The 16,078-nt window shown below is 47.1% G+C and overlaps 1 protein-coding gene across 1 annotated transcript in view; it reads left to right on the top strand.

Moving 5' to 3' along the window:
• Positions 1-522: 522 nt before the first annotated feature.
• Positions 523-16,078, top strand: part of PPM1J (protein phosphatase, Mg2+/Mn2+ dependent 1J) — a 52,479-nt gene continuing 36,923 nt past the window's right edge. The window contains exon 1 of the mRNA XM_030220964.1: positions 523-906. Within this exon, the coding sequence (XP_030076824.1) occupies positions 656-906 (251 nt within the window). The 5' untranslated portion in view covers positions 523-655. The remainder of the gene's footprint in view (positions 907-16,078) is intronic.

Raw genomic sequence — 16,078 nt, 5'->3', positions numbered from 1 at the left:
TTGCTGGCTCGTTAAGTTTAGTGCATCTGGCCCTGTGTCCGGGGATTTGTGTTGAATTTAGCACACACAATCATTTTGAAAAGTTGGTCCTCGGTTGTCTCCTGCAGGAAACTGCGATGCGAGGAAGGGAGACTCTGAAGTTTGATGAAGGACTGGATGGGGGGGGGGGATTATGTGAGGGAAGGTCTCATGTGTATGGTGGGGGAGGAGCAGAATGGTATTTTGCAAGAAAGTATGATCGAGACGAGGTGTGATGGTGAGGCAGGTCTCTTTCAGGACGGGTGTGATGACTTGTGGGGGGGGGGATCTCTCTTGCAGGGAGGTGTGATGAGAGGAGGTGTTTCCTCCTGCGGGAAGGTTTAATGGCTGGAAGGGTCTCCTGCAGAGAACTGTAATGGCGGGGGGGGGGGGGGGGGGGGGGGGGAGATAGGTGTGACGGGAGAGAGGTGTAGGTGTCTCCTGCGTGAACGTTTAAAGGTTGAGGGGGGGGGGAACCTCCTGCAGGGAAGTGTGAGGGCTGGGGGGGTGTCTCCTTTGGCACTGCACTACTGAGTGTGTCCGGTCTCAGCTCACGTGACGGGAGTGGAGCTGTGCTCGGTCGTGCAGCAGCTTCCCGGACTCCTCAGTGCACAGCCGGCGCCACCGGGGAGGGAGGATGATCAGCAGACTCAGGACGGCCGTGGCCAGTGTGGTGAGCGGCTTGGCCGGCGGCAGCAGCTCCTCGGAGCAGGAACCCCATGATCTCCCCCCGGAACCGGCCCCCTTGCCCCCGAGGTACCCTGTCTGCAGACCCGCCTTCCTCCAGCTGATTCCGGACCAGGAGCAGCAAGCTGCCGACCACACGGTCAGAGCCGTGCAGACCCCCCAGGGGTGCAAGCGCCTACCCTGGGACACGGGCTATGCCGAGTGAGTAACACCCTCCCCCTCCCCGATCGCTCCCCGTTGTGTCTGCATTGCAGAAGTGAGTGACTGTGGTCCCTGTGCAGCTGCTGCACCAACAGGGACTGGGTTGGCCCGTGCCATCCGGTAGCCCATGCAAAGAGCCTTTCCAGGAGCCCAGAGACTCCTTCCTGGTTGCCCTCCCTGCCACGCTGAGACTGTTTCCTTAGCATTATACACCTGTCCTGTACACCAGCCACTTCAGATCTAAAGCAGGATATGAATCAGGGGGGCTGACCTTTGTAGACCTTGAGGATTGGTCGACCCATTTCAGGTTTTTTAAGGTCACGTTAACACTTGTAAGGTGTTTTTTTTTTGGGGGGGGGGGGGAGGGAAGCACTTTTCAGTATGCTTCAAAACCACTTATTTGCTGATTTCAGGCCATCCAACATTAAAGTGGACTAATCAGCTTTAATGAAAAGGATAAACCATAGACCTGGAATTCACTCTTTTGTGCCTGATCTACTGCTATTACACAATGAGCCTGTTATTAATGCCTGGCCTTCCCTGCACCCCTGGATGCCCAGGACTCCCCCTCTCCTGCAGCCCTGACTGGCCCAGATCATTCACTAGATTAAACTGGGCTTTCTTCAGGCTACACAAAGTATTGTACCAGATTTTTCCCCTTAGCCATCTATCCCCCCTTCAATCTGTCCAGAACTCTGCTGCACGTCTTATATTCCGCCAGAACCGATATACTCGTATCACCCCTCTCCTCAGGTCACTTCACTGGCTTCCGATCAGATACCGAATACAGTTCAAGCTTCTCCTACTCACCTACAAATGCACTCGATCTGCAGCCCCTCCTTACCTCTCTACCCTCATCTCCCCTTACGTCCCTACCCGTAACCTCCGTTCACAGGACAAATCCCTCCTCTCGGTACCCTTCTCCACCACCGCCAACTCCAGGCTCCGCTCATTCTGCCTCGCCTCACCCTATGCCTGGAACAACCTTCCTGAGCCCTTACGCCAAGTCCCCTCCCTGCCCATCTTCAAGTCTTTGCTCAAAGCCCACCTCTTCAATGCTGCCTTCGGCACCTAACTCTCACCTCTCAGGAAATCCAGACTGCTCCAATTTACTACCCCTATCGGACTGACTGTCTTTAGATTGTAAGCTCTTTGAGCAGGGACTGTCCTTTATGTTAAATTGTACAGCGCTGCATAACCCTAGTAGTCTTTAGAAATGTTAAATAGTAGTAGTAGTAGGTGGGGGGAGGAGGGGATTGAATCAGAAGGATGGGTGGAGGAGGGGGCACCAAAATTGCCATTCATGGACATACAGTAAAGTCTCGATTATCTGACCTGCGCTGATCCGACTGGCATATCTGACAGACACCCCCCCCCCCCCCCCCCCAGTGACATCACGCGGCTTCTCTTTCCGTTTTCCGACCTCGGGATCCTACTTTTACCACTGCTGTGAGCCCGGGACACCTGCTTTTACAGACTTTGTTCTGCATTGTTTGAGGGGTTACCATTGTTTTCCGTATTATCCGACTTTTCATTTATCTGACAACTGTCGGTCCTGTTTAGGTCAGATAATCAGGACTTTACTGTACTATAAAAACTTGCAAAGCTGGGAATCCTTTTTATGAATATTAAATACATCTTCTTGGGATGGGGAGGTGAGCACCTGAGTTTCTCATTATGGAGTGGGGAAATTCGATATTATGCTTGAATTCTTCAGGAGGCTCAAATCCAAACCATGATGCACCCTGTTCTCCAAGGAGACTGAGAGCCAGATATTCCCAGATGTTGCCTCACTGGTGGGTTTCCTCTCCTGTCGTCTGTTGTGGCCTGTGTTGGGTGGTGTGCGGTGGGACTGATCGGCATGTCATAAGGCCCCTTGCAAATGCATTGACCAGGTTGGGCATGAATCTGTTTTGTAGGGCACAACAGAAAAATGGACACCTCATGACAAAGAATAAAAACCTAAGATATGAGCCTGTCCTACGTCTCCAACTCTGGGGCACCCTGACCTCTGGTGTCCTTAGATTTCTAGGGAACAGTTTGATATACAGCTGCTATTTCCAGAGAGAGTGCAACACCCTTCCCTTCCGGAAAATAGTAATTTTACATTGTCATCTGTCCATCATGTCCTGCTTCCCCAACCAAAGAACTTGGCTATAGGTTTTTCCTCCCTCCACCTCCCTTTTATGTCTCCTTTTCAAGGGCATATACGGGCTGGAATGGGTCAACTAGCCAGCTATGGAGCAGGAGCGAGCAGCTAACCAAACTCATACACAGCCTATGAGGAAAGGTAAAGAGCCCAGGGATCTTCAGCTTGGAGAAGAGATGACTGAGGGGACATATAATACAAGTCTATAAAATATTGAGTGAAGTGGAAATGGTAGACGTGAATTGTTTGTTTACTCTTTTCAAAAATACTAGGACTAGGGGACACACAATGAAGATACTAAGTAGTAAATTTAGAACAAATTGTGGAATATGATTTTTCACTTAACATGTAATTAAACTCTGGAATTCGTTGCCAGAGAATGCTGTAAAAGCAGTTAGCTTAGCAGGGTTTAAAAAGCATTTGGCTAATTTCCTAAAAGAAAAGTCCATAAGCCATTATTAAGATGGGCTTGGGAACATCCACAACTTTTTTTCCTAGGATAAGCAGCGTAAAATCTGTTTTCTTTTGCTTGGTACTTGTGATCTGGATTGGCCACTGCTGGAAACTGAGCGCGATGGACCTTTGGTCTATCCCAGTATTGCAAGGCTTTTATTCTTATGTTCTACCTGCTGCTCATGTGCACTGAAAGTCAGAAGCCCTGGGAGATATGATAGAGACACTGAAATACCTCTGTGGCATAAATGCACAAAAGGCACGTCTGAAGGGAAACTCTGGAATGAGGGGGCATACGATGAAGGTGAAAGGGGACAGATCCAGGAGTAGCCTGAGAAAATACTTCATTATGAAAAGGGTGATGGATGTGCGGAACGGCCTCCTACTGGAGGTGGTGGAATTCAAGAAAGCTTGAGAGAAGCAGATAGGGATCTCTACGGAAGGGACAGTAGATAGCATGGATGGGCAGACTGGATGGTCTTTATCAGCCTTCATTGTTCTCTGTTTCTATGTTCGGCTCTGCATTAGAAATTACAGGAGTTAAACCGTGGTGGGATTAGCTCAGCCCCTGTAGATATTCCTCTTCCCAGACCTGCTGAGTGACTGTGATATTACATATCAAATGCATTAAATAATACCACAGCCCCTGTGAAGTATCTAAAACCAAAACCCAGTCTAATTTTGGAACTCGGTTTTCTCCGATGAAGTTTTTCCACAGGGGCGACTCATACTGTAAATCAGTGGACCTGAGCGGACCACTGGCCTATGGAAATGAGTCTCGATTATCCAACCTTCGCTGATCCGACCATCCAGTATATCCGACAGACCCCACCCCCTGCAAGCTGCTGTTCGAGAGTGCCCATTATGGGTGTCTGAGCGTTTAGCGCCAGCTGATTTTTCGCACGAGCTAAAAACGCTAGCGCTCCCTTTTAGAAGACCCCTTTAATGAGGTTGAAGAAGAGACCTGAGAAACTTACTGAGTCTTTCAGGCTTTGGGAGATTTGGAACATTCCTTGCTGAATTGTTTGGTTAATGTTTTGAAGATCCCTGAATCTGCTCAATCTCATATTAAGCAATGTGGGGATATTGCTGGGAAACAAGAAAAGAGGGTGAGGATTATGGAGTCTCAGATGGAGAAACTGCAGTCTGCTCAAACAGCTCTGATGAAGGACAGTACGAACATTCGTCGGAAACGGGAAGCTTTCGAAACCCGTGATCTTAGATTGAATGTGAGATTTTAGAATTGCCAAAAGTCCCCTGTTCTCTCTCCGAGGGAGATGGTGAAGAAATATTTGAAGGAGACATTGCAAATCTCTAGTGACGCAATGCCACCTATCACAAAAGCTTTCTATATTGAATCAGGGACTCCAGGTCCAACGAAGGCTGCTAGGGTAGGGGCTGATGGTAGTTTTGATCTTTCTGGTTTTCTATTGTTACCAAAGCAACCTTGATAACCCCCTTTGCCTTGCAGCATAACTGTGATTGGATTCTTCAATCGTAGTTTTGCTTTAAGGATGTGAGTTTTCTGGGTCAGTCACCATCGCCATAGGCTACCTTTGCTGGCGGGGGACCCCAACCCCCGCCAGCCGAGGTCCTCTTCTTCCGGCGCAAGGCTTCGTTCTGTTTCTGTGAGTCTGACATCCTGCACATACCAGAGTATCATTTCGGGTGTATTTACTCAACAGAGCGTGAGGAAGAGCCCTGAATTGGACAGCGACGCTTCGCTCAGCCTGGCTGGCCCAGCTGTTCCTCCGGCACTTCCTTCGGCACTCCGAGATATGGCAATGCCTGAGATGCTGACAGCGGTTGGAACTCCACCACCGTCTACGGCCTCTGTTGGGGGGAAGGCTTTACCCTCTACCCCAAGAATTATTAAACCTGGAACTTGGGCCAATGTCCCGACTGCACCAGGAGGAGCTATGCATGATCCAGGGAAAAGGTTGGTTATTCCATCCCTTGTAAAACTGATGGAGGTGACCTTTGACTTCATCTGGAGTGCTTTAGACTCAGTTTACAAGGTATGTGCCTTATCTGTATCATCTATTGATGAAAAGGTACTCGAGGAAATAGTGAATGTGCTTGGAGGGCAGATTGAAGAACTTTCAGGCCAAGTGCAACAGATTAAACAGTCTCTTTTTTTTAATTATTATACTAGTAAAAAAGGCCCATTTCTGACACAAATGAAACGGGCACTAGCAAGGTTTTCCTCGGAGTGTGTATGTTTGAGAAAGTGTATGTGCGAGTGTGTGTGTGAAAGAGAAAGAGTGAGTCTGGGTGCAAGTGTGTCTGTGAGAGAATGAGAGTGTGTGCAAGTGCATATGTGACTCACAGTGTGTGAGAGAGAGAGTGTGTTTCACACAGATACAATGTGTGCGAGAGAGAGTGTGTGAGACACAGACTCTCTGTGAGACTGAGTGTATAAGACCAAGAGAGTGTGTGAGTGACTGTGACACATAGAGAGTGAATGTGATACAGTGTGAGACATAGAGGCATATTTTCAAAGCACTTAGCCTTCCAAAGTTCCATAGGTTTCTAAGGAACTTTGGAAGGCTAAGTGCTTTGAATAGAGTGTGTGAGAGACAGTGTGTGAGAGTGAGAGAGAGAAAGACATTGACTGTGAGAGAGAGTGTGTGTGTGTGACAGAGATACCTCCCCCCCCCCCCCCTCTCTGGTGTCAGGCCCCCCCCCTCCCTCCCTCTCTCTGGTGTCAGCCCCCCCCCCCCCCCCCTCTCTCTCTCTCTGGTGTCTGACTGTTACTGTGCAGGACACTGAGCTCTGGCTGTGCTTCAAGGAACTGACCAATCCTATTTAATAGAATGCACCTCCAACATTCTGAAGCCGAGAAACCTCATATGGTTGGTCACTTCTGCTTGTGACGAACCTGGAAGTACTCGAGGGCGGAGCTTACAGAGATGGAGCCTGAGCTTCAGAAGCTTCAAACCCTTCACTGAAGCCACGGAGTCAGCTTCAGAACGTTGAGGTTGGTTTTTATTATATAGGATTTTTAATTTTACATCACATTCAAATTTCAAGGTTAAACACTTGAGTCAGAAAAGCATTACAAACTTCCAAAAGAAAAGAAAAGCAGAAGATTATAATACATTATAATTATATAACAGTGAAGTGTTAACACTCAAGTCCACATAAGCTGGATCCAAGAAGTCCAAATTTCAAGAGGTATACAAGAAGAAAAAAAAAAGAACTTATTATAAGTAATTATACCTAGAGCAGGACAGCAAATTATTATATTAAACTCCTGTTGAACTTCTGGAGGCAATGAATGATGTCAAATGTGAAGGGTCCGAGAAAACATATTTTGTCAAATTAAGTCGAATGATGCATTTGCAAGGAAATCCTAAATCAAATACTCCTCCTAATTGGAGAACAGCCGGTTTTAGGAGTAAAAATTGTTTTCTCCTTCTTGGAGTCTCTTTCGAGACGTCAGGAAGCAAATTCATTTTTAATCCGAGAAATAATTTATCTCTATTTTTGAAGAACAGTCTGAAGAGCCGTGCTTTATCTGGCGTTAAAGCTAATGTGGCTATCGAGGTTGCTGGTTTAGCTTGTTCCGTTTCAGAAGTTTCCAAAATTGCTGACACATCCAAAGACTCATTTTGTTGTTGCCGAACCAATTCTTTTTGTGGTACGTAATAAACTTGATTAAAGGGTGGCAAACTTGCTTGAGGAATTTCTAAAACTTCTTGAAGACATCTCTTCAACGTATCTATTGGTTTCACCATTTTAACCTTCGGAAAATTTATAGATTAAACAGTCTTGAGCTGTTTTCTTGCCAGATCAGATGCTTTTAGAGAAATTTGGAGAACTTTGAGAATTATACAAAGCACTTGAACTGTAATGAACAGAACTTATGATAGTAGAGAAGGTGTAGAAGGTTAGGTTTAACTGTATTTTTAATCTGTAGATCGTACTAGTTATGTCCCTCTTTGTCATTTTTGGCTTGCTGTGCTTTTCTGTTAATGATTGGAGTTCTTAGTTATTTGTATGTTTGTATGTTTGTTTGTTTGTTTGTTTGTATGTATGTATGAGTTGTATTTTTTTAATGTAAACCGTTCTGTTTTGCAGTTGCAATAAGAAACGGTATATACAATGAATCAAACATATAAACGGCGAGTGACCGACTCACTCGCAAATGCGCAGTAGAGACTTCCCTCTCTGTCCTGCCCCCGCGTCAATACGTGATGACGAGGGCGGGACAGAGAGGGAAACTGCGCCGCCGAAGTTGATACCGCTCCCCCCCACCACCCACCCACCCGAGGTCGCCGCTACCGTTACCCCCCCCCCCCCCGGCCCGGGCCCTCTCTCCGCTACTAAACTTACACATCCATTCGCCGGAACGCAGCACGCACATCAGCTGAGCTGCCGTCGGCCTTCCTTCCCTGCCTGTGTCCCGCCCTCGCTGACGTTACGTCACAGGAGGGCGGGACACAGGCAGAGAAGGAAGGGCCGACGGCAGCTCAGCTGATGTGCGTGCTGCGTTCCGGCGAATGGATGTGTAAGTTTAGTAGCGGAGAGAGAGAGGGCCCAGGCCGGGTAGAGGAATGGCGGCGACTCCGGGGGGGGGGGGGAAACGGTAGCGGTGGCGACCTCGCGGGGAGGGAGAGAGGGAGGGGGAAGGAAGGAAAAACCCCAATACCAGCCCGTTTTTACGGGCTCAACTGCTAGTAAATGATAAATGATGAACTTGCGCCTGTTATATTTTCCTCAACTAATGACTACTACTACTACTATTTAGCATTTCTATAGCGCTACAAAGTGTATGCAGCGCTGCACAAACAGAGAAGAAAGACAGTCCCTGCTCAAAGAGCTTACAATCTAGTAGACAAAAAATAAAAAAAATAAAGCAAACAAATCAATTAATGTGTAGAGGAAAGAGGAGAGGAGGGTAGGTGGAGGCGAGTGGATACAAGTCAAAAGCAATGTTAAAGAGGTGGGCTTTCAATCTAGATTTAAAAATGGTCAAGGATGGGGCAAGACGTAGGGGCTCAGGAAGTCTATTCCAGGCATAGGGCGCAGCAAGACAGAAGGAGCGAAGTCTGGAGTTGGCAGTTGGATTTATCCAGGGAACGGAGTGAACGGGAAAGGGTGTAGGGAAGGACGAGTGTGGAGAGATACTGGGGAGCAGCAGAGTGAGTACATTTATAGGTTAGTAGAAGAAGTTTGAACAGGATGCGAAAACGGATAGGGAGCCAGTGAAGCGACTTGAGGAGAGGGGTAGTATGAGTAAAGAAATGTTTTATAAATACCTGCAGGAGGTATTTAAATACTCCTCAGAAGGTCTCCCATCACTGCATAGGGTTTATTATCTACCAGTCCCTAAGATGCAATGGACTCCTGAAAGAGATTCGTCTGTGATGGATGTTTCATCAGATAGTCTGGACTTGACTGGCATTTTAGAGAAGTGCTCGAGAGGTAGCTTGAACAATTTTTGTTACTCAGTTATCTTTAATATTTGTGCTCTTATATGGGCATTTTTGAATGAGTGGAGTAGGGAATATTTACCCCATGAAAGAAACTTGATAATAGTGTCTTGTTGATTAGACCTTGGCAGAAGCCTCGGTTCCTGAGGGTATTTCCCACTTTCCTCATTTCTTTACATTCATTCCACACAACCCTTTTGGATTGTGTTTGGCTGTTTTTCAGTTCTCGGGGCATTTTAGAGAAGTCCCATGAAGAAGTTGTTATAAGGACTAACTTGTTAGTGACATTTTGTTTTCTACCAAAATAAGGAAGCGTTATTGCAGCTTTACTTTGAGACTAAAGATTTAAGCTTTCTTGGGGGGAAAGTTTTGATCTTTTTTGACGTGGCCAAGTCTACTCAGTCCAGATGTAGGCAATTCCTGAACCTTCGTGAATGAGTTATTGATTTAGGTGCTAAGTTTCAATTAAGGTATCCCTCCGAATGTGTTATCCAAAATAATCATACTTATATATCTTTTATAACGCTTCCCAGATTTCTTGGAAGGTAAAGGTTCTGCTATCAGTGGAGAATGAGCCACCTTTGCAATGCTGACCCTTTAGTAGTAATTGGCACTCAATTTGCTATTTTTTACTTTTTTCCCATTTATTATATCCTTTTTCCTCAGGAGTGTTGGGATTCTTGTCACCCTCTGTTGTGGACTATATAACGCCAATTGTTTCGTACTGTGTTTTGGTTTCTTTTTGGGAATCATTTCTGTATTGGTCCTTTATCCTAATTTGAAATTGTTTTTGATGTATTATGAAAATGTACATTAAAAAAAAAAAGAATTTGTACATCATAAAACAGAATTTATGGAGTACCAGTGGAGAAGGAACAATCTAAGGTTTCTTAAGCCCCAGTAGTTGTTCTGGTGGATATGGTTAATATGTTATGGAAGTTTTGGGAATAGCACTGGAAATTCTTCCGCCATTGGTGAGAACATATTATATAACTATTACTGGGAAGATGAAGCCTGAAATTCTGGCTTCTGTAGGGGTGACCAGCAATCTTTATATCTGACTGGCTTTCTAGAATCATCAGTGGACGTTGTGACACTAAGGACAACCCTGGGGATGATGTTTGAATTGGAGCCTGATTGCAACTGGTTCTTCATTTACTACTACTACTTAGCATTTCTATAGAGCTACTAGACGTACGCAGCACTGTACACTTTAACATGAAGAGACAGTCCCTGCTTGATAGAGCTTACAATCTAATCAGGACACACAAACAGGACAACTAAGGGATAAGGACAAAGAGTAGCAAGATTGCAGAATCCCAAAAAGTAGCAAGATTCTGGAATCTCAAAGAGTAACAACATTCTGTGCTGAGTCCCAAAGAGTAGCAAGATTCCAGAATCCCAAACACTACTACTACTTATCATTTCTATAGCACTACTAGATGTACGCAGCGCTGTACACTTGAACATGAAGAGACAGTCCCTGCTCCACAGAGCTTGCAATCTAATCAAGACAGACAAACGGGACAAATAAGGGATAAGGACAAAGAGTAGCAAGATTCCAGAATCCCAAAGAGTTGCAAGATTCCGGAATCCCTAAGATTATCAAGATTCCGGTTCCCAAACACTACTACTACTTATCATTTCTATAGCACTACTAGATGTATGCAGTGCTGTTCATTGAACCTGTAAGAGACAGCCCCTGCTCGACAGAGCTTACAGGTTAATCAGGACAGACAAACAGGACAAATAAGGGATAAGGGAATTATTACTTAAGGTGGGAATGATAAAACAGACATGGGTACTGAACAAGTGAATAGGAGTTAGGAGTTAAAAGCAGCCTCAAAAGGGTGGGCTTTTAACCTAGATTTGAAGACGGCCAGAGCTGGAGAGTGATGTACTGACTCAGGAAGCCTACTCCAGGTGTATGGAGAAGGGTACAGATAAGAGAGATTTACCTGATGAACGGAATTCCCGGGAAGGAGTTTAGGGAGAGGTAAGAGTGGAGAGGTACTGAAGAGCTGCTGAGTGAATGCACTTGTAAGTTTATATTTCAAACATTTGAATGATCTGCTTTGGGATCTAAGATACATATATTTCCTGATCTTTCAAGAGATATGCAGAAAAAGCGACAGGACCTTTTGGTGTTTAAATCAGTGGCGTAGCTAGGTGGGGTACCAGGGGAGTAACTGCGCCCCCAAACGGACTTCAGACAGTCCCGGCACCTATTTTTCAGGCAGTCCACCGCACTACACCGTGCGTGCGCCTTTCCGCTACCCCTGGCGTCACAACCTGGCTACGCGTCTGGTTTAAATCGTGGGCCATGTGCCTTTGAGCTAGTGTTTTTGTTGAAATTTCCTCATTTATGTGTTGTAATGTTGTGGGTGGGTATTTGTTTTTGTTTTTTGATCCCAAGCAGATCGTTGAGGTGCCTTTTTACTAAGGAGTGCCCAAAAGTGTCCTGCCCTGGTGTAGGCGCGTGTTTTCGACGCAAGCTGGTCCATTTCCTGAGCGCGCCTGGAAAAAAGGGGATTTTTTTTGTTTGATGTGCCAGAAAATGGACGTGCGGCAAAATGAAAACCAGCGCGCGTCCTTGTTCGGCCTGAGACTTTAAACGCCACCCACTGTCTTAGCGGCTCAGTCTCTCGGCGGCCCTAACACAGAGGGTTGCCATGCTGCATTGTGCCATGCTCTCCTAGTGGAATAGACATAAGATATTATAATGCCACTGTATCGGTCCATGGTGCGACTGCACCTAGAGTATTGTGTTCAATTCTGGTCGCCGCACCTCAAAAAACATATAGTGGAATTAGAAAAAGTGCAGAGAAGGGCGACAAAGATGATTAAGGGGATGGGACGACTTCCCTATGAGGAAAGGCTAAAGCAGCTATGGCTCTTCAGCTTGGAGAAAAGGCGGCTGAGGGGTGATATGATAGAGGTCTATAAAATAATGAGTGGAGTTGAACGGGTAGATGTGAAGCGTCTGTTCACGCTTTCCAAAAATACTAGGACAAGGGGGGCATGCGATGAAGCTGGAGTGCAGTAAGTTTAAAACAAATAAGAGAAAATGTTTCTTTACTCAGCGTGTAATTCGACTCTGGAATTCGTTGCTGGAGAATGTGGTTAAGGCGGTTAGCTTAGCAGAGTTTAAGAAAGGTTTGGACGGCTTCCTGAAGGAAAAGGCCATAGAATGTTATTAAATGGACGTAGGGAAAAATCCACTATTCCTGGGACAAGCAGTACAAAATGCTTTGCTCCGTGGATCTTGTCAGGTGATTGTGACCTGGATTGGCCGCTGTCGGAGACAGGGTGCTGGGCTAGTTGGACCTTTGGCCTGTCCCAGTGTGGCGATGCTTATGTCTTATGTCTTACTTGCATTTAGGAGGATGTGAGTATCTGCATTGATTGATCTTATAATGAAAGAAATTAGTTTTGCTGCCGTCTGCTCTGACTGGGTTGTTGGGTTTTTTTTAAAGTCTTGAAACTAAAAAGCCTGGGAATTAAAACTGAAAGCAGTGTGCTGAGTACACCACAGTAGCCAGAGCACAACCCACAGCAGGGTGTGCACCTGAGGATGTGTGTACAGACTGTGGGACTGTGTGAAGCAGGTCAGTTGAAGGTCATCTCCCCGCGTTTGAGAACTAGCTTATGTATTTAGTGTGTCGTAGCCTGGGGAGTGTGATTCCACTGATACCAGTGTATTATTAAACATAATGTTTTCATTAAAAACAAAAGATGCACTGAATTGCAGAAGCAAAGAACATTTCGCCTATGTGGGAAAATAGAATTTGAAGGAAAGGATGCCAGCAGTGCTTTCAAACAAGGCTTCTTGAAGCTGGGTTTTGCAGCTCTCACGGAGGAGGAAGTGACTGTGTTTAGCACAGGGCAGGGAAGCACTCGCTAGCAGTCTGCTGGTTCTAGCTTGGATTTTGTAGGCTGGTTTCTTTGGGCTGACTGTACAAACCCACAGGGCTTGGCTTAAGCACTACGCGGAGTAGGTGGCTGACCAGGGCGGCAGCTTGTTGGGGTGGCAAAGAATAGGCTGCATTCAAGGCAAAGCAGTAGATTCAAACAGCCACAGATGCGTAGCTACTATGGGGCCACGGGGGCCTGGGCCCCCATAGATTTGGCCCTGAACCCCCCCTGCCGCAACCCTCTCGACCCCCCCTTCCCGCCACCAACCCTCCCCCACTGCCGTCGCATACCTTTGCTGGCGGGGGACCCCAACCCCCTGGCAGCTGAAGTTCTCTCCTCGGCCGCAGGGCGTTGCTTGCTGAATGATCTGATCAAGTTTCTATGCGTGTGTCAGACGCACGCACAGAAACTTGATCAGATCATTCAGCAACCAACGCCGCGCGGCCGAGGAGAGAACTTCGGCTGGCGGGGGTTGGGGTCCCCCGCCAACAAAGGTACGCGGCTGGAGAGGGTTGACGGCGGGAAGGGGGGGTTGAGAGGGTTGCTGCGGCGGGGGGGGGGTGAAAGTTGGCGGCGGCGGGGGGGGGGAGTCGGCAGCGGCTAAAATGTGCCCCCTCACCTCGGGCTCTGGACCCCCCTCCCGTCGAAGTCTGGCTACGCCCCTGCTGTCAGCCTATACTTTACCACTTTTCCTGTTCTGATTGCTAATATGACTTGACCTTCCTGTGTTTCTCAAATGTTTTGGGCTCTGTCCAGAGGCGTAGCCAGACTCATGGCCCTTTTTACTAAACCGCGTAGGTGCCTACGTGCGCCAGATTGGAGTTGCCGCCCAGTTACTGCGCGGCCCTTGCGGGTAATTTCAATTTTGGCACGCGTCCGCTACGTGCGTCTGAAACATATTTTTTAATTTTCTGGCAACGGACACACGCAGGTCATTACCGCCCAAATTCTTTACTTCTAAGTCTATGGCTGGAGGTAAGGTCTCCGACCCAAAATAGATGTGCGGCAGCTTTGATTTTGCTGCATGTCCATTTTTAGCAAAAAAAAAGAGGCTTTTTTTTTTTTGCAGGCCACTTGGCGTGCGGCAGAAAAATTATTTTTCAGCCGTGCATATCGGATGCGTGGCAAAAATAGAATTACCACAAGAGCTACGCGGTAGCCGTGCGATAAGTCCATTTTGGCGTGTGTTGGGCGCACGTAGACGCTTACGCGGCTCAGTAAAAGGGCCCCAGTGGTTGTGGAGATGTTATTCCCATATATTCTAATGGAAGTCAGAACTTCACGTCTATGGAAATGTTTTACTGAAGTGTGTTAGCGTTTTTGCACTTACTATGCCTTAGCAGCACAAATTAATGTGGTAAACTGCTCTTTGCTGCCCTTCCCACCGGAACTGTGGCCCTAGGCAACTGCCTAGTTCTGCCTGCTGGTTGTGCCAGCCCTTAAGCTGGATGCTTGCTAAAAGAGTTTGAGGAACTGGAATGTAAATAAACTCGAGGTCTTGCTACACAGTGTCACAAGATCAGTCTCCTCCCCCCCCCCCCCCCCCCCTCCATGCCGGTAAGAAATTAGCTTCACCGCATTACCGCTCTGCTGCTGACCCAATCGTGGGACTTCCTGCTTTGAATATGTACAACTTCCTATTGCAGAATGGTGTCAGCTGTTCCAGGGCAGTGGCAGAGCTGCAGAAATGAGCAGAAGACCGACAACATTTTGCCAGGTATCTGATGCATCCAGGCATCTCCTGTTGGCCTACAAGTCCATTATTATCAGAATTGTCTTAGCAGAGATCCTAAAACTTTTATTTCTCAGTCTAGCAAAGAATAAAGATTTCTGGGTTTGCTTTATGAGCTCTGTTTGCATGGTTTAAACAGCTTATTCTCTGCCCTTTGTCTTTTGGTAAAACACAGGTGTCCTTTTGTAAGGTGCGCTGAAAAGTGGCCTGCGCTGGTGCAGATGCATGTTTTTATTTATTTATTTAACACATTTATATCCCACATTTTCCCACTTAGTTGCAGGCTCAATGTGGCTTACACTATACCGTAGAGGCAGGCTCCGGTTCAATAATACAAATACATAGTACAGTAGTAAGCATGTAAGAGATATCAGTATAAAGCAACAAGGAAATTAAGAGGGGGTGGTGATAGAAGTCTAGTACGGTCCATATTTTGCTGTGCCGCAGGAAGTAGGAAGTTAATTTGGGTCAGGGGGGTAGGCCTTCTTAAACAAGATGGTTTTTGGTAGTTTCCTGAAGTTAAGGTGGTTATGAATAGATCTCATGGTTTTGGGCAAAGCGCAGTGGCGTTCCTAGGGGGGCTGACATAGTAACATAGTAGATGACGGCAGAAAAAGACCTGTATGGTCCATCCAGTCTGCCCAAGACAAACTCATATGTGTATACCTTACCTTGAATTTGTACCTGTCCTTTTCAGGGCACAGACCATATAAGTCTGCCCAGCAGTATTTCCCGCCTCCCAACCACCAGTCCCGCCTCCCATCACCGGCTCTGTTACAGACCGTATAAGTCTGCCCTCCCCTACCCTCTTCCCCCCAACTGCTCCACCACCCAATTTCAGCTAAGCTTCTGAGGATCCATTCCTTCTGCACAGGATTCCTCGATGCGCCCCGCCCCCCGGTTGCAGCGCCCCCCCGGAACAGCGCGACGCCTCCCCGGCGAAAGAACCCCCCCCCCCCCGGGTGCACGCCGCTGGGGGTGGGGGTTGCCGCGTGCCTGCTGGCTCTTCGTTTTCATGCTCCCTCTGCCCCGGAACAGGAAGCAACCTGTTCCGGGGCAAAGGGAGCATGAAAACGAAGAGCCGACAGGCACGTGGCACCCCCCCCCCCCCAGCGGCGTGCACCTGGGGCGGACCGCCCCCACCGCCCCCCCCCCCCCCTTGGTATGCCACTGGCAAAGCGTTCCACAGTTGTGTACTTATGTAAGAAAAGCTGGATGCATAAGTTGATTTGTATCTAAGTCCATTGCAGTCTGGATAATGCAGATTTAAATAAGTTCGGGATAGGCTGGTACTATTTCTAGGTGATAATTTTATGAGGTCCAACATGTATCCAGGAACTTCACCATAAATAATCCTGTGGACAAGAGTGCAGACCTTGAAGGCAATATGATCCTTAGTGGGAAGCCAATGCAGTTTTTTGCGAATGGGTTTGGCACTTTCAAATTTTGGTTTTCCGAATATCAATCTGGCTGCTGTATTCTGTG

This window comes from Microcaecilia unicolor, chromosome 12 (genome assembly GCF_901765095.1).
Source record: "Microcaecilia unicolor chromosome 12, aMicUni1.1, whole genome shotgun sequence".
In the NCBI taxonomy this organism is placed as follows: Eukaryota; Metazoa; Chordata; class Amphibia; order Gymnophiona; family Siphonopidae; genus Microcaecilia; species Microcaecilia unicolor.
Note: the sequence above shows the minus strand (reverse complement) of the source record. Positions and strands in the feature narration are given on the sequence as shown.